The sequence below is a fragment of the Oncorhynchus tshawytscha genome, linkage group LG22 (genome assembly GCF_018296145.1).
Source record: "Oncorhynchus tshawytscha isolate Ot180627B linkage group LG22, Otsh_v2.0, whole genome shotgun sequence".
NCBI classification, from domain to species: Eukaryota; Metazoa; Chordata; class Actinopteri; order Salmoniformes; family Salmonidae; genus Oncorhynchus; species Oncorhynchus tshawytscha.
The window spans coordinates 6,722,948-6,743,945 of record NC_056450.1 but is presented as its reverse complement, the minus strand read 5'-3'; the positions used below and the strand labels follow the sequence as shown (position 1 = coordinate 6,743,945).

At 42.6% G+C, this 20,998-nt stretch overlaps 2 protein-coding genes across 4 annotated transcripts in view; both read left to right on the top strand.

Moving 5' to 3' along the window:
- Window positions 1-651: 651 nt before the first annotated feature.
- elapor1 (endosome-lysosome associated apoptosis and autophagy regulator 1) lies at window positions 652-18,723 on the top strand. The gene is made up of 22 exons (XM_024383834.2): window positions 652-832; window positions 4,550-4,670; window positions 5,116-5,296; window positions 5,588-5,735; window positions 5,949-6,029; window positions 6,209-6,314; window positions 6,622-6,771; window positions 10,057-10,145; window positions 12,086-12,287; window positions 12,596-12,724; window positions 13,102-13,192; window positions 13,491-13,596; window positions 13,784-13,921; window positions 14,205-14,465; window positions 14,758-14,937; window positions 15,231-15,381; window positions 15,646-15,739; window positions 15,971-16,072; window positions 16,382-16,508; window positions 16,738-16,916; window positions 17,052-17,217; window positions 17,515-18,723. The coding sequence occupies exons 1-22, from the start codon at window positions 746-748 to the stop codon at window positions 17,581-17,583; spliced, it is 2,958 nt and encodes a 985-aa protein (XP_024239602.1). The 5' UTR covers window positions 652-745; the 3' UTR covers window positions 17,584-18,723.
- Window positions 18,724-18,818: 95 nt separating this feature from the next.
- The window catches only part of mapk14a (mitogen-activated protein kinase 14a), a 30,153-nt gene continuing 27,973 nt past the window's right edge, over window positions 18,819-20,998 (top strand). For 2 of the 3 annotated variants that reach the window (XM_024383831.2, XM_024383832.2), the window contains exon 1: window positions 18,819-19,703. In XM_024383831.2, coding sequence (XP_024239599.1) covers window positions 19,585-19,703 — 119 coding nt within the window. In that variant the 5' untranslated portion in view covers window positions 18,819-19,584. The remainder of the gene's footprint in view (window positions 19,704-20,998) is intronic. The other variant, XM_024383833.2, reaches the window with a different exon arrangement.

Here is a 20,998-nt window from a genome sequence, read left to right as displayed (position 1 = left end):
TAAAAATGAGTGTACCCTGTACGTTCATGTTTCCTACTATGTAAACCCAACCAATTGCCGTGTCTTTGCCAGGGGTTTCCAGTCCACTAGTTACAACAGCCACAAAGTCTAAATTGGCTATATTTCATATAAACAAAAATGTGCAAAAAACAATTGCCTAACATTTTTTTGTCTAATCCCTGTTTATCAAACAAATGGGGCCGAATAAAAATGCACAAGGCCTAAATTCAGTTGACAATATCGTGCACTTGTCAAAAAGGGCCGCGCTATCCGGATTCATTGGGACGTCCACACCTCCCATTGAGGTTGACGTTTAAAATGGTTAAGGTAAGGGTTAAGCCGTTAAGGTTAGAGTTTGATAAGGGTAAGGGTAGGGGTTAGCATATGGACGTCCCAAGAATCCCAGATAGCACTAATCATGTCAAAAAGCACCTGTGGAGTGCGGTAATGCCTGCAAATACCCCGGCATTTTTTAATGCGAAAGATAATTGATTGTGTCAGTAAAATATACACAATCATGCTGACCATTAATTGAATAATAAAAATGTAAAAACGAGCATTTTATTGAAGTATTTTCAGAGCGCTATCTAGAGAGTGAAAGCGCCTGCGCCTCATAGGTAGGCTGCTAGAGGATGCTGCCAGCTGTCGTGGCATAAATTCAACTCTCCGCCCCGCATGAGTTTCACCTCCAGCGTAGAGTGGACCTGCAAGCTGTTAATTGTAGCCTACCTGCTGCTCAAGAAAGATGAAAGCTTCACACAGTTTTCTTCACCTTCTTTGGCTATTTTTTGTTCAAATTTATGCGTCCAGTGATTTGCCCATATGCAAAGAGGTAAGGAGCATGGACTGATAAGTTGCCTTTTAACATAATTGTGACTAATTGACTGTATTTTCACCCATATGGCTTAACAATTACATAAAGTGCACTCCATTCTGTCTTCATTCTTCACCTATATTGCATTGCTTCACATAATTGTATATTTATTTTGTATAACTCGGATTTCAGATAACTTAACTAAACTGTAATGTTTCTATTAACTAGCTGGGGATTTCTACAGAATAATTGCAAACATTTTCCTGTAGTTTTCAATGCCGTCTTTTAAAAATACATGATCCATCCTTTTATGGTCCATTATGAAAAGCATATTGACTGATCAGTTGGAGCAGAACTCATTCATATTGACATACACGTTGTCTGATGTAGCCTACGTCTCAGTTAGTAACCTCTGAATTTCACCTCCATAAATGCACTACACTGTAAACAACGAGCCATCATAAGTGAAGATGATCTAGAAACCTGATCGTATTTGAAGAAGTACCCTTCACACAATTAGTAGGAATATTTTATGAGTAATAGACGTTTGCTATTGTAGGCTTTATGGAAATATGATGCAAAAAGCAATGAGTTATCAGAACCATAGAATTCAAAACAGTCACACATGGCTGAATGGCCAGTTATATTGGACAGAATAAATGCAAAGCTGTTGGTATGTCTGTTAGAATTCTGATGTAATATTATGGTATTTCAAGATAGTGGGGGTCAGGTGGGTTTTTTAACTGTTGTATCACACTTTTCAGCATGGGGGGTGGTGGGAGAAGGAGTCTTGGTGGTAAGAGGTGCTGAACTGTACCCCTAGACCTAATCAACAGCCCAACTGTTCTCTATTTATTTTATTTTAAGCGCTGAGGTCAAATGTAATAATTTTAAAACTCTGTTGAACCATCATCAACCCCATACACACATTCACTCTGAGATAGCCTATACAGAAATGAACCATAAAAACAATAGATGCCTCATTTTCTACTTTCCTAAAGAGTTTGTCAATGTCATGTTAACTGAATTCAGTACTGCAGAGCTCCCGTACTCAACAGACAGACTGCAGGCCGGATCTGGACCAAGAACGGGGTCAATACGGACCATAGGTCCCAAATTACAAAAAGGCAAAATTTCAAATAAAAACATTTATTCGTCATACACACGTATTTAGCAGATGTTATTGCGGGTGTAGGGAAATGTTTGTTTTGGGGGGCGAACTCAGTCGGGCTTCCACCCCAGTATCATATGAACACACATAAGACATGGCAAAATGTGTAGAATTGTAGGAAATTAGCATTAAAACTACAAAATGTTCTCTCTGTCAACAAGAGGGGTGTGAACAGTTTGGGGTCGCATGGGTTGTGAGGTGGGGGTTTGTTATCACGCTGATGAATGACAATATCCATTCAGACCGTTCTTTTCCACCTAGGAAATCTGTGAGACCGGACTGTCTCAAATAGTACTTGAGTACCCCTGCTGTAGAGGCTTCTGCTAGCAGCATTTCTCTTATGGACATGTGTTACACTGGTATGGCGTCAGTTAGTTTGGTGTTGCTTACATAGCCTTTATTAGTCATAGTCAGATGCCTGTGTGTGTGCAACAGTTTTCTGCCTTAAGCAAGTCCTTAGTTCTCCAGTTAACAACTCTCCTGGCTGTAGTCTACTTTCTCTTCTTACTATTTGCATAACTACTGTGGTGTTTGATAATGCCTAGGCATTTCTTGTATCAATAGCGTTGTTGCTGGGGTGTGAATGGAGAGCTGATATGCACCATGCTTGCTGGTATTGGAAGTTGTCACTATATATATGACCCATACATTATTCCTTGTTTGGGTTAACAAGGTTACATAAAGACTTCATAACACATTCTTAAGTCATACGTAACACATTCATAAGCTGTACACATTTCATGAATGCTTAGCAAAATCAGCTGGAGCAAAAACAGTTTATAGTAGAACTAACATCCCCAAGTGACTTGGCATCATGATTAGGCCCATGTAAGGACAATGTGTTCCAGGAAACCTACAGCCACCTTTACCTCAAGGTGAGAGAGCTTAGAGGCAGATTAAGTTGAAGGGACACCATGGCTGACTGATTCATCAGAATTATTTGTTTTCTGACAGAACCTGTGTGTGTGTGCCTGTGAGACCATGAGGAGACAGGGTCACAATGTCCCGTTGCCACGGTTTACTCATGTTTTTATGAACAAGGAGTATTAGATTCGAGCCAGGCAGAGCACATCTTCAATTCATGAATTTTCATTTCATCCATCAACGGTTCACTTTCACTCCCTCTCCCTCTCCCACTCTCTCTCTCCTCTCTCTGTCTCTCTGTCTCTCTCTCTCTTCTTCTACCTCTCTGTCTCCCCCCTCTCTCTCCCTCTTCTCCTCCCACTCACTCCCCTTATCTCTAAAACAAAAGCTAATGTAGCTGCACTAATAAAAAACAGAAGTGTGTTAGAGGGAACATTTGTCTGCTGGTTGTTAACTATTAATCCTACTTGGTCCAGAGTGGGGGTTAGGTTTACTCTGCAAAGTGGTCTTGTTCTACAGTGCAATACTATTGAACACAGTCCTATGGCCCTGGTTAAAAGTAGTGCACTAGGTTGGGAATAGGGTGTCATTTGAGACGTAGCCCAGTAATTCTTGACATATGTGGCCCAATGGCCTATTTAGATGACTTGACTTTCACCCCTGTACTAGCCTTGCTTGTCAGGACTCACGCCACTCCACAGTGGCTATGAGAAGAGCCGGAGTGCCAGTCCATTTCTGCTGTCTTGCCAACCCCTTATGGAATTATCATGTCAGTGAGTGACAAGGAGTTGGAATGATAGTACAAACATACTCTATCTGGGACCAGGCTAGGAAGAGACAGTACTCTTCTGTATATTCTCAGGATGCATTTTATATTCTGCTTACTGACTCACTGCTTACATCTTCTAAGTAAAGAGTACTCCTACGATGACGTTATGACGGGAGGGCTACACCTACAGCAACCTTTGTCGAAGGAAGACTTAACGTTTACTGTTTCTTGTTGGCACTCTATCACACCTATAGCAAAGCCACTTGAAACAAACAAGACATCTTATGTTGCCTGTCCTCTGTCTGTAGTTGTAATGACTCGCTAAGAGATGATTGCGATGAGTTGTTGACAGAAGGGTTGGCCTGGTCTGTAGCTTTTCCATCTTTTTCCTTGGCTACTAAATAAGTCAATAACCCCAAGGTGAGGGAGATTAAGACAACAGGTGAGGCAGCAGCCTCTTGACTGCGCAAATATTGATCCGATCCTTCTATTTGGAAAGGGGGTTGGTCTAGTTTAGAGGGAAATTCGGCTGAAGGTAATGCATTATGTTGAGAAATCATGTGTATTGGCCAGTTATAACATTTTTAAGTCAGTTAAATCAGTCAAAATGTATTATTTCACAAATTTTAGACTCTCTGAGCATGATTACAATGGTAAAATGGTCCATCAAAATGAACGTGAGTTTATTTAGGAGTTGACTTGAATATACTCTGAATGGATATCTGTGAATTAGGTCATAACCTGTGTGATGTCATGTTCCAAAAAGTCCCAATACACTGATCTCAAACTAGTACACTCCACCTACTTTTCAAAAACTAGTGTCACCATTAGAGGACTACCTTGTGAGCATTTCATCCATTGTTCAGGCTCCATACACAAAGTATATATAAATACCAGAGAAGTGTGAGTCTGGGTGTGTTTTTTCTTGCAGTCCGACTACCACTTTGAGTACACAGACTGCGATGTGCTGGGGTCTCGATGGAGGGTGGCGGTGCCCAACAAACCAGACACGTGCACAGGCCTCCCTGACCCTGTCAAGGGCACACAGTGTAGTGAGTACCCTACCTACATACCTACCTACCTACCCTACCCTACCCTACCCTACCCTACCCTACCCTACCCTACCCTACCCTACCCTACCCACCCTACCTTGCTCTACTTTCATACCATGTACTAACTATACTATATAACACCCATCCCTCGATCCAATATCACAGTCATAAGTATACCCTTATTACAACCCTCTACATGCAGTACACAGTTTCAAGGTAAGTCTCAGTCTTTCTCTTGATACTTCACCTTCTCCCTCACCTCCTTTTCAAAACGTCGGAGTTAAGTGAGGAGACCATTGGAGGACGTCTTCTCCTCAGAACCTATGACGTTTTGAAGAGGCGGGGAGAGAGGATGTGAGGAGCAAAGAAAGGACTATTGAGATGCACCCACAGTGTCTTCCTGGCCTGCACTAGTCTCATCCCTCTCTTATCCCCCCCCCCCCAGCGTTCTCCTGCAGCGAGGGGGAGTTCCTGGACATGAGAAGCCAGGAGTGTCAGAAGTGTTCTGGTGGGACCTACTCTCTGGGGACGGGCGTGGCCTTCGATGAGTGGGACAGCATGCCGGCTGGCTTCATCTCACACGGGATGAACATGAACATAGCTGACATCTACACCAACTGCTCAAAGTCAGTATCTCTCTCTGTCTAGCTTACAGCGGGTGTGGCAAGAGAGTAGTAACTCTTCACCTCAAGCTTTGGTTATTTTATGGCCATTTACATCAGCCTGGTCTCAGATCTGTACAGCCAATTCCTGTTGGCAAGACAGTACAAACCGATCTGGGACCAGGCTACCTTTCTACACAGCCGCATACTGTTTAGTGCATTGGAAGCCACCCTTATTTTGGTTCCTATTTATCTCAACCTTTAGAGCTACTGTCTATTTCTAACAGTATTTGTCTCTTTTGTCTTCCGCTATAGCTCGACCTGGATACCGAAAGGCGACTACATTGCCTCGAACATAGATGAGTGCACCTCTACCTTGTCCTACGCGGTGAGCCTGAAGAAAGCAGGCACTGTGTCCTTTGAGTACTTCTACCCAGACAACACCATCTTCTTTGAATTCTACGTGAGTGTTGCATGTTCTATGCTTTAAGTGTTCTATGTGAGTGTTCCATGATGATACTCTTCATTCATTCCAATGGACAGGGCTACGTGATGTGCTCCTCAATCGATCTCCATCATCTCCGTGCTATCTAAACGAGTAACTGTAATGAACTCAACTGTGTGTCAGGCAGCAATGTTATATTGATCTCCTCGCATTGTCTTGTCCTCCGTCCAGGTTCAGAATGACCAGTGCGAGTCCACAGACTCTGAGGGTCGCTGGATGAGGACCTCAGAGAAAGACTGGACTCCCCACAATGTGAGTCTTACTAATATAGCCCCCACATGTCCATACACTGAGCATGGTGGGGTGGGTGACCCTAATCTCAGAACCTTAAACCAAATCTTATCTGCGTGAGCTATGCTAATGTCTATTAACAAATGAAGGGGGTTTATGTATGACCCTGACGGTTTCTCTCACTCTCTGTCTCTGTCCAGTTGAAGCTGAATCGAGGCAACAACGTGCTCTACTGGAGGACCACGTCTTTTGCACTGGTGGGCAGTGCTGTCAAACCTGTGCTGCTTCGCAACATTGCTATCTCAGGTACTATACAGCAGTCATCAATGTCATCATTAGCAGATTGCCCTCCCTTGTTTATTTAGGCTTGATTATGATACCCCGGCAGGAATATTTGAATGATTAGTCAAAACATTTGAGCAATTTGTAGACCCAACACCTAGCAAACTCGTCAAGAGATTAGGATCTCTTGGTGTAACGGTTTGACAGTCGCTGAACCGAGGTTTACGTCCCGATTGGGGCAATGTGAAAAACTGTAAAGCTAAGATGCACACCTCTTCTTACTCTCGTTTCTGTTAATCATTACTGATTGGTAATCGTCCTTCTCCTCCAGGGGTTGCCTATACGTCAGAGTGTTTCCATTGTAAACCTGGGACCTACAGCGCCAAGCCAGGCTCTGCTCACTGTACCCCCTGCCCTGCTGACTCCTACTCCAACAAGGGAGCCACGGTGTGCCAGCAGTGTGAAGTAGACAAGTATGCAGGTATGTTTGCATTCTAGCACCAACTACGGGACCAGTCCAAAAGTTTGGAAACACCTACTCATTTTTTACAATTTTCTACATTGTAGAATAATAGTGAAGACAAAAACTATGAAATAACACATATTGAATCATGTAGTAACCAAAAACGTGTTAAACAAATTAAATATATTTTATATTTGAGATTCTTCAAATAGCCACCCTTTCCCTTGATGACAGCTTTGCACACTCTTGGCATTCTCTCAACCAGCTTCATGAGGAATGTTTTTCCAACAGTCTTGAAGGAGTTCCCACATATTCTGAGCACTTGTTGGCTGCTTTTCCTTCACTCTGCGGTCCAACTCATCCCAAAACATCTCAATGAGGTCGGGTGATTGTGGAGACCAGGTCATCTGATGCAGCACTCCCTCACTCTCCTTGGTCAAATAGCCCTTACACAGCCTGGAGGAGGGTTTGGGGTCATTGTCCTGTAGAAAAACAAATGGTAGTCCCACTAAGTGCAAAACAGATGAGATGAAGTATCGCTGCAGAATGCTGTGGTAGCCATGCTGTTTAAGTGTGCCTTGAATTCTAAATAAATCACTGACAGTGTCACCAGCAAAGCACGCCCACTCTATCACAACTCTTCCTCCATGCTTCACGGTGGGAACCACACATGCAGAGAATAACCCTTCACCTACTCTGCGTCTCACATAGACATGGCGGTTGCAACCAAAAATCTCAAATTTGGACTCATCAGAGCAAAGGACGGATTTCCACCGGTCTAATGTCCATTGCTCGTGTTTCTTGACCCAATTAAGTCTCTTCTTCTTATTGGTGTCCTTTAGTAGTGGTTTCTTTTCAGCAATTCGACCATGAAGGCCTGCTTGTCTCGCAGTCTCTTCTGAACAGTTGATGTTGAAATGTGTCTGTTACTTGAACTCTGTGAAGCATTTATTTGGGCTGCAATCTGAGGCTTGTAACCAATGAACTTATCCTCTTGGTCTTGCTTTCCTGTGTCGGTCCTCATGAGAGCCAGTTTCATCATAGCACTTTATGGTTTTTGCGACTGCACTTAAAGAAACTTTCAAAGTTCTTGACATTTTCAGGATTGATTGACCTTCATGTCTTAAAGTAATGATGGACTGTCATTTCTCTTTGCTTATTTGAGCTGTTATTGACATAATATGAATTCGTTTTTTCCCCAAATAGGGCTATCTTCTGTATACCAACCCTACCTTGTCACAACACAACTGATTTGTCTCAAACACATTTTTTTAAATAAAGAAAAACCCTGGAATTAATAGGTGTGTACAAACCTTGACTGGTACTACATACAGTTGAAGTGGGAAGTTTACATACACCTTAGCCAAATACATTTAAACACCGTTTTTCACAATTCCTGACATTTAATCCTAGTAAAAATTCCCTGTCTTAGGTCAGTTTGGATCCCCAATTTATTTTAAGAATGTGAAATGTCAGAATAATAGTTGAGAGAATGATTTATTTCAGCTTTTATTTATTTCATCACATTCCCAGTGGGTCAGAAGTTTACATACACTCAATTAGTCTTTGGTAGCATTGCCTTTAAATTGTTTAACTTGGGTAAAACTTTTCGGGCAGCCTTCCACAAGCTTCCCACTATAAGTTGGGTGAATTTTGGCCCATTCCTCCTGACACAGATGGTGTAACTGAGTCAGGTTTTTATGCCTCCTTGCTCGCACACGCTTTTTCAGTTCTGCCCACAAATGTTCTATAGGATTGAGGTCAGGGCTTTGTGATGGCCACTCCAATACCTTGACTTTGTTGTCCTTAAGCCATTTTGCCACAACTTTGGAAGTATGCTTGGGGTCATTGTCCATTTGGAAGTCCCATTTGCGACCCACTTCTTGACTGATGTCTTGAGATGTTGCTTCAATATATCCACATCATTTTCCTACCTCATGATGCCATCTATTTTGTGAAGTGCACCAGTCCCTCCTGCAGCAAAGCACCCCCACAACATGATGCTGCCACCCCCGTGCTTCACGGTTGAGATCGTGTTCTTCGGCTTACAGGCCTCTCCCTTTTTCCTCCAAACATAACGATGGTCATTATGGCCAAACAAGTTCTATTTTTGTTTCATTAGACCAGAAGACATTTCTCCAAAAAGTACGATCTTTGTCCCCATGTGCAGTTGCAAACCGTAGTCTGGCTTTTTTTGGCGGTTTTGGCATCTTCCTTGCTGAGTGGCCTTTCAGGTTTTGTCAATATAGGACTCATTTTACTTTATTTTACTGATATAGATATTTTTGTATCTGTTTCCTCCAGCATCATCACAAGGTTCTTTGCTGTTCTGGGATTGATTTGCACTTTTCTCACCAAAGTACGTTTATCTCTAGGAGACAGAACGCGTCTCCTTCCTGAGCGGTGTGACGGCTGCGTGGTCCCATGGTGTTTATACTTGCGTACTATTGTTTGTACAGATGAACGTGGTACCTTCAGGTGTTTGGAAATTGCTCCCAAGGATGAACTAGACTTGTGGAGGTCTACAATCATTTTTCTGAAGTCTTGGCTGATTTCTTTTGATTTTCCCATGATGTCAAGCAAAACGGCGCTGAGTTTGAAGGTAGGCCTTGAAATACATCCACAGGTACACCTCCAATTGACTCAAATGATGTCAATTAGCCTATCAGAAGCATCTAAAGCCATGACCTCATTTTCTGGAATTTTCCAACTTTGTGTATGTAAACTTCTGACTTACTGGAATTGTGATACAGTGAATTATAAGTGAAATAATGTCTGTCTGTAAACAATTGTTGGAAAAATGACTTGTGTCATGCACAAAGTAGATGTCCTAACCGACTTTCCAAAACTATAGTTTGTTAACAAGAAATTTGTGGAGTGGTTGAAAAATTATTTTAATGACTCCAACCTAAGTGTAAGTAAACTAGATATTTCTCCCTGTTACAACCGCTTGAATAGTGGATTGCTCATTTGCAAGTCACCACACACATTTGTAATTTATGCAAATATACTGTATATGCTCTTGGTTCAGTTAAATGCACAGGCTGTGTGGTTGGTTGACTTAGTCTAAGTGTGTATGGTATCTCTGGATCTTAATGGTGGTTGTGTTTTTCTCCTGCCTCCTGGCGGTTTTCCCCTGGGTCGTGTTCAGTAGAGTACACCGTAACAAAATGTTTAGCAACAGAACACAAAAATCTGTTTTGTTATTGGACAAGTTCATGCACTACCACTCTGTTTCGAAATGTGACTGAACACAACCTACTGAACACAACCTTTGTTTCCTTGTACAAACTCTTCTTCCAGAGGCCGGATCAGGGAGCTGCAAGCGGAGGCCTGCATGTACCACCAGTGACTACTTCTACACACACACCCCATGTGACTCCAAAGGACAGGTAATACTATGGGAAAAGTAAATGAGAAAGTAAATGAAGCTGACTGACAATGCTGTTCTTATGTGAGCAGTCAGTTGTTTTTTTATGGCTCAGGTCACTGCAGTGACCACCAGCTGGAGTTGGTATCAGCTTTCCTTACATATTAATTTCCTGTTTAGCCCTGACAGGTTCTATTCAACCAGTATGTGCTCAGTCATGATGATTATCCACAATGTAGCATATATACAGTACCAGTCAAAAGTTTGGACACACCTTCTCATTCCAGGGTTTTTCTTTATTTGTAAAATGTTCTAAATTGTAGAATAAGAGTCAAGACATCAAAACTATGAAATAACACATATGGAATCATGTAGTAACCAAAAAAGTGTTCAAAAAAATCAAAAAAATATTTTATATTTGAGATTCTTCAAAGTAGCCACCCTTTGCCTTGATGACAGCTTTGCACAGTCTTGGCATTCTCTCAACCAGTTTCATGAGATAGTCACCTGGAATGCATTTCAATTAACAGGTGTGCCTTGTTAAAAGTGAATTTGTGGAATTTCTTTCCTTAATGCTTTTGAGCCAATCAGTTGTGTTGTGACAGGGTAGGGGTGGTATACAGAAGATAGCGCTATTTGGTAAAAGACCAAGTCCATATTGTGGCAAGAACAGCTCAAATAAGCAAAGAGAAATGACAATCCATCTTTACTGACATGGTCAGTCAATCCTGAAAATGTCAAGAACTTTGAACGTTTCTTCAATTGCAGTCACAAAAACCGTCAAACGCTATGATGTAACTGCCTCTCATGAGGACCGCCACAGGAATGGAAGACACAGAGTTACCTCTGCTGCAGAGGATAAGTTCATTAGAGTTACCAGCCTCAGAAATCTGCAATTAACTGCACCTCAGATTGCAGCCCAAATAAATGCTTCACAGAGTTCAAGTAACAGACATATCTCAACATCAACTGTTCAGAGGAGACTGCGTGAATCAGGCCTTCAAGGTCGATTTGTTGCAAAGAAACCACGACTAAAGGACACCAATAAGAAGGAGAGACTTGCTTGGTCCAAGGAACATGAGCAATGGACATTAGACCAGTGGAAAGCTGTCCTTCGGTCTTATGAGTCCAAATTTGAGATTTTTGGTTCCAACCGCTGCCTTTGTGAGACGCAGAGTAGGTGAACGGATGATTTCTGCATGCGTGTTTCCCACTGTGAAGCATGGAGGAGGAGGAGGTGTGATGCTGTGGGAGTGCTTTGCTGGTGACAAGGGCAGTGATTTATTTCGAATTCAAGGCACACTTAATGGCTACCACAGCATTCTGCAGCGGTACGCCATCCCATTTATTTTTCAATAGGACTATGACCCAAAACACATCTCAAGGCTGTGTAAGGGCTATTTGACCAAGAAGGAGAGTGATGGAGTGCTGCATCAGATGATCTGGCCTCCACAATCACCCGACCTCAACCCAATTAAGATGGTTTGGGACGAGTTGGACCGCAGAGTGAAGGAAAAGCAGCTAACAAGTGCTCAGCATATGTGGGAACTCCTTCAAGACTCTTGGAAAATAATTCCAGGTGACTACCTCATGAAGCTGGTTGAGAGAATGCCAAGAGTGTGCAAAGCTGTTATCAAGGTAAAGGGTGGCTACTTTGAAGATTCTCAAATATAAAATATATTTTGATTTGTTCACCACCTTTATGGTTACTACATGATTCCATATGTGTTATTTCATCGTTTTTATGTCTTCACTATTATTTTTCAATGTAGAAAATAGTAAAAATAAAGAAAAACCCTTGAATGAGTAGGTGTGTTCAAACTTTTGACTGGTACTGTACATTGATGTGATATGTGGTTATTTTACCTCACTTAGTTGATTACACCTATTATACATGAATAAGAGTGTCTGCTAAATGACTAAAATGTAAATGTAATTCATAACTCTTGCTGTGTTTCTTAGACCCAGCTGATGTACAAGTGGATCGAGCCAAAGATCTGTAGTGAGATCGTTGAAGGGACCGTGGATAACAGTACTGGAGGATCGGTGAAGCTACCAGCCTCTGGACAGATGGAGACCTGCCCTCCCTGTAACCCTGGCTTCTCTGTCACCAACACCTCAGGCTGCGAACCCTGTCCTCACGGATCCTACTCTAATGGAACAGGTGGGAAAACCCCCCCTCAACGATTGATGAAATGTATTAACGGAAATAGACATTATTGTGCTAGGTGCTAACTTACGCCAATGTTTTTATGCTGTCTGATCTTTTGTCACATTAATTATTTACTTAATCCTCTATGTCCCCTTTGGGACATAAGACCACTTTGGCACAAATGTAAACCCATTTTAACTGTAGCTCTCAATCCCTCATGTCCATATCCAGCCTGTGCTGATTGCTTGAGGGCCGCTGGTGGGCAACAAACCCTCTACTGTCTCTTTATCCAAAACTCTCTATCCATACTATATGTGCAGCCTGTGCAGAGTGTCCTGTCGGAACAGAGCCGGTGGTGGGCTTTGAGTACAAGTGGTGGAACAAGATGCCCGACAACATGAGGAGCTCTGTCTACAGCCGGGAGTACAGCGACTCAGCCAGGAGCACGGGCAAGGGACTCGACTACCTTTTTCGCTCTACTGAGGCAAACCAAGCCAAGTTGTAATGGGCTGGCCTAGTTATGAATAGGCAATAGTTACAGTGGACTCAGGAGCACTGGTACATATGTAAAGGACTCAAATACCCTTTTTACACTGTCACGCTGACCCGAACCGCACTGTGGTGATTTTGTTGTGTAACCAGGACAGCTGGTACAGCTCTGCTTGGCTCGGTTTGGCTAAATTCAGCAGTGTGAATAAGGCCTACTTTTGAATGAGCAGTCATAGAGTAATTTACTTGATCCTGAGTGTTGCATTGGACGTGATGTGCACTCTCTGTTGGTGGTCTGTGAAGTTATTGATTGTTGATCTGTTGTTGTGACTGACAGGATGGGAGGTGGCAGGAGAGTACATCTACACCACCCAAGGGGATCTGGACTCTGACTACATGATGCTCTCACTCACTGTCCCTGGATACAGGTAGGGCTCACAGGGTCAATCTGTGGAAGTTACAACAAAACACCCGAATGAAACTGCTTATGAATGGGTTATGTATGGGTTATGTATGAGTTATGAATGTGAGTTATGAATGTGTTATAGAGTCCTTTTATATAGGTACCCTTCTAAAAAAAGGGTTACCCTTGAATTGAACATATTTGCATAATTACTGTATGTGTAATGTTACAGTATATGTGTTGTACAGTAGGTGTCATTGATGCGGCTGTAGTAAAAAAAAAATGTAAATAGAAGTTACCTTAAGTATTTTCTGTCTCCCTAGGTTGCCTCACTCGGTGGCTAAAGATGATGAGAGGAGTGAACTGTCGCGGATCTCCTTTGTCTTTGAGACCCAGTGCACCGCTGATTGTACCCTCTACTTTATGGCGGTGGGAGAGAATATCTAATGCCACACTTCATGCAACAATTTAAAGTATTTGTAGTCACATAGTGCATTTTGGTTCATCCGTATTCAAGACCTACAGAGTTGTAACATTGATGTAAACAAAAATACATATTCTGTGGCCCGTATGGAAAATGGATGAAATATAAGGGTTCTTCTTGTTCTTTTCCCAGGGTTACAGTGAGAGGACCAATGACTTGGTGGAGCACTGGAGTGGCACGACCAGGAAACAGTCCTACTCCTACCTAGTGAAGAGCAACAGCACCGTAAGCTTTACCTGGGGCTTCCAACGCACCCAAGCCTACAGTGAGGTGAGATAGATGGACACAAACACACTCACACTCAACACACTTAGATCCATGGAAATTTCAGCTGTTTCATTGCCGAGCTTTCCATCACAGAAAGTGGACCTTTACCTGAGGGTCAACACGCCCCATTGTCTTCCCGAAACACTAACACATCTCTGTCGACAATGCATCTCTGCATGACAACTCCACAATAACATTTCAGCCCCTTATGAAGGAGTGATGTGTGTTTGACTAGTGTGGCATAGCATTCCATACTCTGTGAGTACTGTCCCTAACTTCTCCTCAGGTGAGGCAGTACAGCAGTGACTTTGCCAAGATGTACACGGTCCAAATCACCAACGTGGTGGGTGGTGTGGCCTCTCAGTGTCGCCACTGTGCCTTGGGCTCCGGGTCAGCCTCAGAATGCGTCCCCTGCCCTCCAGCCCACTACATGGTCAATGGGACAGGCGTGTGTAAGAGCTGCCCTCCCAACACCTTCATCAGGGCTGATCAGACTGTAGGGGAGGCAGCCTGTATCCACTGTGGACCCAATACGCACAGCAACAAGGTGAGGAAAGGGATCGACGACGAACTGAAGAACTGTTGTATTCGTGCATTGATCAGATAACGTAGGCCTGCGCGTAAAGGTTTATAGCTGGGAACGGAACACAAATCAAAGTACTAATAAAGATCAATGCATCAATTGTTGCATTTTTAAAGCCTGTGTTACACAATACTTATTTATTGTGTTTTGAAGGTGTGCCCATGATAATGCATTTCATTGTTTCCCCGATAATGGTAATACATTTGTGTCCATGATAATGTATGGTAATAATGCTTCTCCCCCCATCCCCTCACAGGCCCACTCAGCCTGTGTTAGCGACTGTAGACTGGACCTGCAGTCCACCGGCGGAGGAGAGGTCCTCCAATATGACTTCACGCCCCTGGCTAACATCACCAGCTTCCAGAGCAGCCCACGCTTCACCAGTAAAGGCCTCCGATACTTCCACCAGTTCAGGGTCGGCCTCTGTGGAGAAGAGGTACGGGCTGATGGATGCATATTATATTTAGAATACACCTTTGGTCAATCTCAAAATGATTTTCCTCGCTTCCTTGCATCCTCTCTTCATACCTGATCAAAATGTCAGAGGAGAGCTTTGGAGAAGATCTCATCTTTCTATCTCCTCGAATGCTCTTCTCGCTTCCCTCTGACTCAAGGAAATAGGACGCAAGGAATGAAGAAAAATACCTTTGAGATTTACCCCTTGAAAACAGTAACGATGGTTACACAGAAACTCACATTAATGGTGATTCTCTGTTGTGACCCATGTAGGGCAGAGAGGTGGCGGTGTGCGTGGACAACGTGACAGAGAGCAGGAAGGAGGTCAGAGGTTACGCCTGCCAGTCCACTGTGGTGCCCTCTGAGGTCAGAGGTCAGAGTGTGGTGTCATCACAACCCTTCACTATCGGTGACACACTCATTGGTAAGAGATCAAGCTTTACTCCATGGTGCATCCCTCTCAAATAGCAATGGATACACACCAAAAATCACCTAGCTAGTAAAGGGGCTTAGGAACAGCTTTGCATGAAGCCAAGCATGCACATTAAATGACTATTGTCCATTTTCTTTGTTGGGTAACTTTACCAACTGATCATGATCAACAGGGTGGTGTACAGAAAACGCTGTCACCATTGCTGTGTCGATGTTTCTCCTCTCTTTCTTTAACATGTTCTGTTTCTGTCTGAAGGGGTTACCTCTGACACATCTCTGGATAGCATTGCCTCCTTTGAGAGCGCTTTCATTACCAAGTCCAACCTGCCTGATGTCATTTTCTACTACAGGTATCATCATCAATCTGGGTTTTCAAATAAAACTAATCTGTTAGTGTTCCATAGGTGTTGTATACTTTCAAGCCAGTACTTTTGAAATGTTAATGCAGAGACATTCTAGGTGTTCTAGTGGTGGCTATTTTGCTGTTCTACAATAGAGTACTATCCCAACTCAGTACTATATAACCTCTCTTTATCTGCCACTGGACTCTGTATTTAGAAGTCATATTATGTCCACCACAGGTCCAGTGAAACAACACAGGCATGTAAAAAGGGAAGGACAACTACCATCAGACTGAGATGTGATCCTACAGTGGCAAGAAAGGACCAGATTACACTCCCAAGGTATGGACTACTGTACATGACGAACTGACTGAAGGACACTATGGGGACTCTCAAAATGTGGCTGAACTGACAGACACGCTGATATTTGTACAGAGAGTGACTTCCTGTGGAATAATGGTGGAACTACAACTACTACACCACCTCAAATAAAGACTTGCTATATTACAGCTTAGCCTTGACCCCAGCTGTACTATGTGATGTCTGGCAGACTACAGTGTGCTAAACTCTCCCAACCCCAAATAAGAGCAGAGCGCCAACAGTTGCTAGGCGAATTTTAACATTTGATTCGGTCTTTGTTCTCCTGTCCAGTAAATGTTCAGAGGGGACGTGTGACGGTTGCTCCTTCCATTTCCTATGGCGGTCTCTGTATGCCTGTCCACTCTGTACAGAGAGCCACTACAGAGAGATAGTCAGCGCCTGCATTCAAGGAATACAGGTAAGATTGTCAGAAAGTAGGACTCTGTAATAATGTACTCTCTTCTTTTCTGGCTTTGGAGCATACGGCTACAAAAAGCTTCTACATCATGCCAGACAGTCCTTTGCAGCTTTTTGATTCTTAACTAGGCATGTTGTCTAATGTAGACTTGCGATAACACTATCAAAACAGCCAAATTGTACCAATGTGTGTATGTGTTTGTGTGTCTCTCTCACGCTCTCTCTTTCAGAGAACCACCTACGTGTGGCAGCAGCCCCTGCAGTGCACTGGTGGTGTGTCCCTTCCTGCCCAGACGGTCAGTGCCTGTGTGACCCTGGACTTCTGGCTGAAGGTCGGAGTGTCCACAGGGACGGTCGCTGCCATACTGCTCATCAGCATCAGCTGCTACTTCTGGAAGAGAACTCGCAAGTAAGATACAGTCTGTCTATGTGTGTGTGTTGTGTACACCTGTACATGCATGTGAGGAGTGACAGGAGTCTATTTGTGTGTGTGTGTATTCCTGCACCAGTGACGGTGTGTGGTTTTTCTCCCATCCACATGCAGGCTGGAATATAAGTACTCCAAGCTGATGATGACTGCTGGAGATAAGGAGTGTGAGCTGCCTGCTGCAGACAGCTGTGCCATCATGGAGGGGGAAGATGCAGAGGACGACCTCATCTACCTCACCAAGAAATCCTTCTTCACGAAGATCAAGTCCTTCTCCAGAGAGGTGAGGCCAAAAAGGTGGTGATGTGATGTTTTTTTTTTTTTTTTAAACAGGAGTCCTCCTTATACAGGGAACTGGACACAATATCTATATCACTGTATGTGGTTTGTATACATATTTTGCATTGCAAAGATTTTTTTGTTATAAAATGCCTGATCTGTGTCTGTAATCCTGTAACTCAAAACTCCAAGAGACATTGAAATTGCAATGGAAAGTAGTATATAACTTAGGTACTATCTTATCCATGAATGTTTTGATCACTCTAAAATGAGAACACCTGTATTTGATGCGTTTCCACAGAGATCGTCAGATGGATTTGACTCTGTTCCCCTGAAGTCATCATCAGGTTTGGAGATGGAGATGAGCTAGAGCGAGGATTCCCAAATGTTTTTTTTATGCCGCAGCGCCCTAAAAATGATAAGGCTCTGGTGGACCCCCCCAGATTGGAAACCCCTGAGCTAGAAGAGTACCTGAAACCTCCTTCAACCTCTGGATGAAGGAACACATATGGGATGTAATAATTATTCATTGAGTTGAAATGTAAAGAGCGTTGCAGATAGAAATGTATTAAAAAGAGCTGACGATTTCCTGGACCCCATTCTACCTGTTCTACACAATTAGGGTTGCAAAATTCCCAGGTTTTCCAGAAATCCCAGGTGGAAGATTCCTGGAATCAGGAGGGAATAAGCAGGAAATCTGGGATTCCTCCAACCAGGATTTCTGGAAAACTTGGGATTTCTGGAAAATATGGGGAAAGTTACCAGAATTCTGCAACCCTATACACAATACATTTCTATTGGAACGTTCTGCAATGTTGCACCATCCTGAACAGTATGAATGTTGCTCCCCTCACTGCATAGCACCAATGGACAAGAAGCATATATTCTAAACCAAACAGAAAGGAATGAATGGAACAGCCGGAACATGATGGAAGTCTTTATAAGTTCACAGAGAGATGAACAGAGCAAACCTTTTGTTCAGAAACACTCAATTTAAACCCTCAACATCTCTGGGATGTTGCAAGGACTAGATAATGAGAATATGTTTTTCATCTGAAGTTATGTATTTGGTCATATCAAAACAAATGCTTGTTTCCAGGAGGAGAATGCATTTCTAATGAAATCGTGTTGGTGTTTTGGTGCTAATATGGACCGATTTGTTGCTCTGCTAATAGCAATACAGTTTGCAGCCATGTAGTGGGTACCTGATCTTTTATGGTGAGATTTTTTTTCCACAATATTTTAGATATATTTTCACGAAACATGTGAACCTGTGCTTTTGTTGAATTAATTATGTCTTACAGTAACGTGTGCATTTTCATTATTAAAGGCCATTATGGGTCTTCCTTATGATAATACAACATCTTTAAAATATATATATTTAAAAATAAATCCAACTGTCTGTTGCCAAAATTGTTTGGTGAAAAGCATTACTGTATTTTATTTCTACTCCACTACTGGGGTATAGTTTTATTTGATTTGGAAATAGAGCCATTTACTTAATGTTTGATACATGTTTCATTTATTGAATCTTGAAAGTCATTTTCATAGCATTAAATTCACTGTTTGTCTATGCTCTTAAACAAACTTATAAAAAAGGTTCTGTGAAAAAAGGACGTTTGTCCAAAGACATTACAGTATGAAGATATGCAGAAACTCCATCTCCCCGAGAACGCGTGTAAGCGATGTCATGGCGACGTTGGATAGCTAAGCTCATGCGCAGAAACACGTCACCGTCTAACGGTCTCGCGCCGAACTACGCATGTGTAGGCCGTCAAATCAACGGCACTTTTTTCCATACAAAAATTATGTGTCAGTTTATAACTTTCAGAGGTTGGAGTAATAAAATGCTCCACTACTTAAGACATTGGCTCGAATCTAGGTTGTGCCTTTAGATTTTGAGAAAATTAACAACTAAGGAATCATTTTTCACTTCTCAAACCCCAAACTAGTCCGCTTGGTTTGTTTCATAAGCGTTCCCGGAAGTCTCGTAATGTTGAGCCTCTGGGGTTAGAAACTCCGTGGTTTGTCCTTTGAGCGACTAGAAGGATTTGGATCTCATTTCGCGACATTTTGTTGTTGCAGCATAGGAGCACGGGCGCGCTGGGTATGTAACACAGTGAAATCCCGGGAGCCTGAACGCACATCGGAGTAGAAACGCGTTCTCACCGTAATTTAAATAATTGTGCACCTTGCTACGAACGAACATTACATCCAGCATCTACTGAAGTTGATAGAGTTCCCGAGCGTTTTCTTAAACAAGCTAGTACAGTAGTTAGCGAACTCACGTTAGTTGCACGAGTCTAGTTGACACCTTTAACCAACAAAAAGCAGAAGTCACAACTTGCAGTTTGAGGGTTGTTCTGCAGGAATGTCGCTGAAAGAAAGACCCACGTTTTATCGGCAGGAGGTGAACAAGACGATTTGGGAGGTACCAGAACGCTACCAGACGTTGTCTCCAGTCGGGTCTGGGGCCTACGGATCAGTTTGGTAATTTACACGGTTTTTGTCCAATGTTTGCGCAGAGCTAGCTATTCATTTATACGAGGCCTGCATAGACGCCAAAGTTGACACGCCAGCTAGGTAGTTACATTCAGAATAGAACGCTGCGCGACCATGGGCCCTTTCTATTCTCGAACTGTGTCAGCGAGAGCGGGCGGGCATGCGAACTTGCCCCAACCAGTCTGTGTTCACACAATAGAATAACATTAGTCAGACGCACCATTCGTTTATGTTGCGGCATGACATGTTGCCATGTCCCCAGCCACGTTTACTAGCTAACTGTTACGTGCACGATTTAAATGTGTCCAGCTACTTTTATAGGTTAACATTGTAACGTTATCTGAATAGCAACATCCATTTGAAACGTATTCAAGTATTGAAAATATGATGCAAATTGATAGCCACGAAGAGTTGGAAACTAACCGTTATTGTTGCCATCTTAATTAACATCCCAATTGTTTTCTTTCTGATGTGTACCGAGTGTTTCTGTTATGTTCTATTCTACTTCATCCAATTGGTTGGGAAATGCATTTAGACACACAGTTTTCAGTTTTGTAGTGGATCTCGATGTAGCTTAAGTGGCTAATTTACATCTATTGTTAAACCTCCACACAGTGATGCAACTTAATTCTGTATGAGAAGGTGACTCATGTGCCCAGAATAGGTCAAACCAAACTACTTTAAGCGGGATATATGGCTAATTGATTTACTGTCTTGACTAGGTGCATATCGTACTCAGATATCTGATAACTACGTTTCCGTTAATGGGCGTTGCAGGTTACCTTATACAAAACGCTGCATAGATGTCTCAACTATAACCTGGTCTTGGCAATGCTGTCTAAATTCTTGATTTTGGCAAAAGGGCATCTTATAAATGTCCATTGCAGGTGGGTCTACAAAAACCAGAGGAAACTACGTAAGATATTAAATCAATGTTTTGTATCTAGTGAGAAATATCTCTTGCGTGTGTAGTACATCATACAATGCAACCAAAAAAGATCTGTCATCTACTTCTTCACGTGGCAGTGTGCATAGAAACGACTAGTTCCTGCAAAGATGTGGGAAATGCTAGATCTGCAGCAGCTAAAATGGGAGGCACCACCTCTAGCGATATGAAACATAACTACAAAAGATTTGAAATCTTTCTTTGGTTTTTGTAGGCGGACCTGCAACTGGACACTGACATTTTATAAGATTCCCTTTTCCCCAAATTGAGAATGGAGATGGTATCACCAAGAGCAGGCTAGTTGAGACATCTATGCAGCGTTTTGTATAAGCTAACC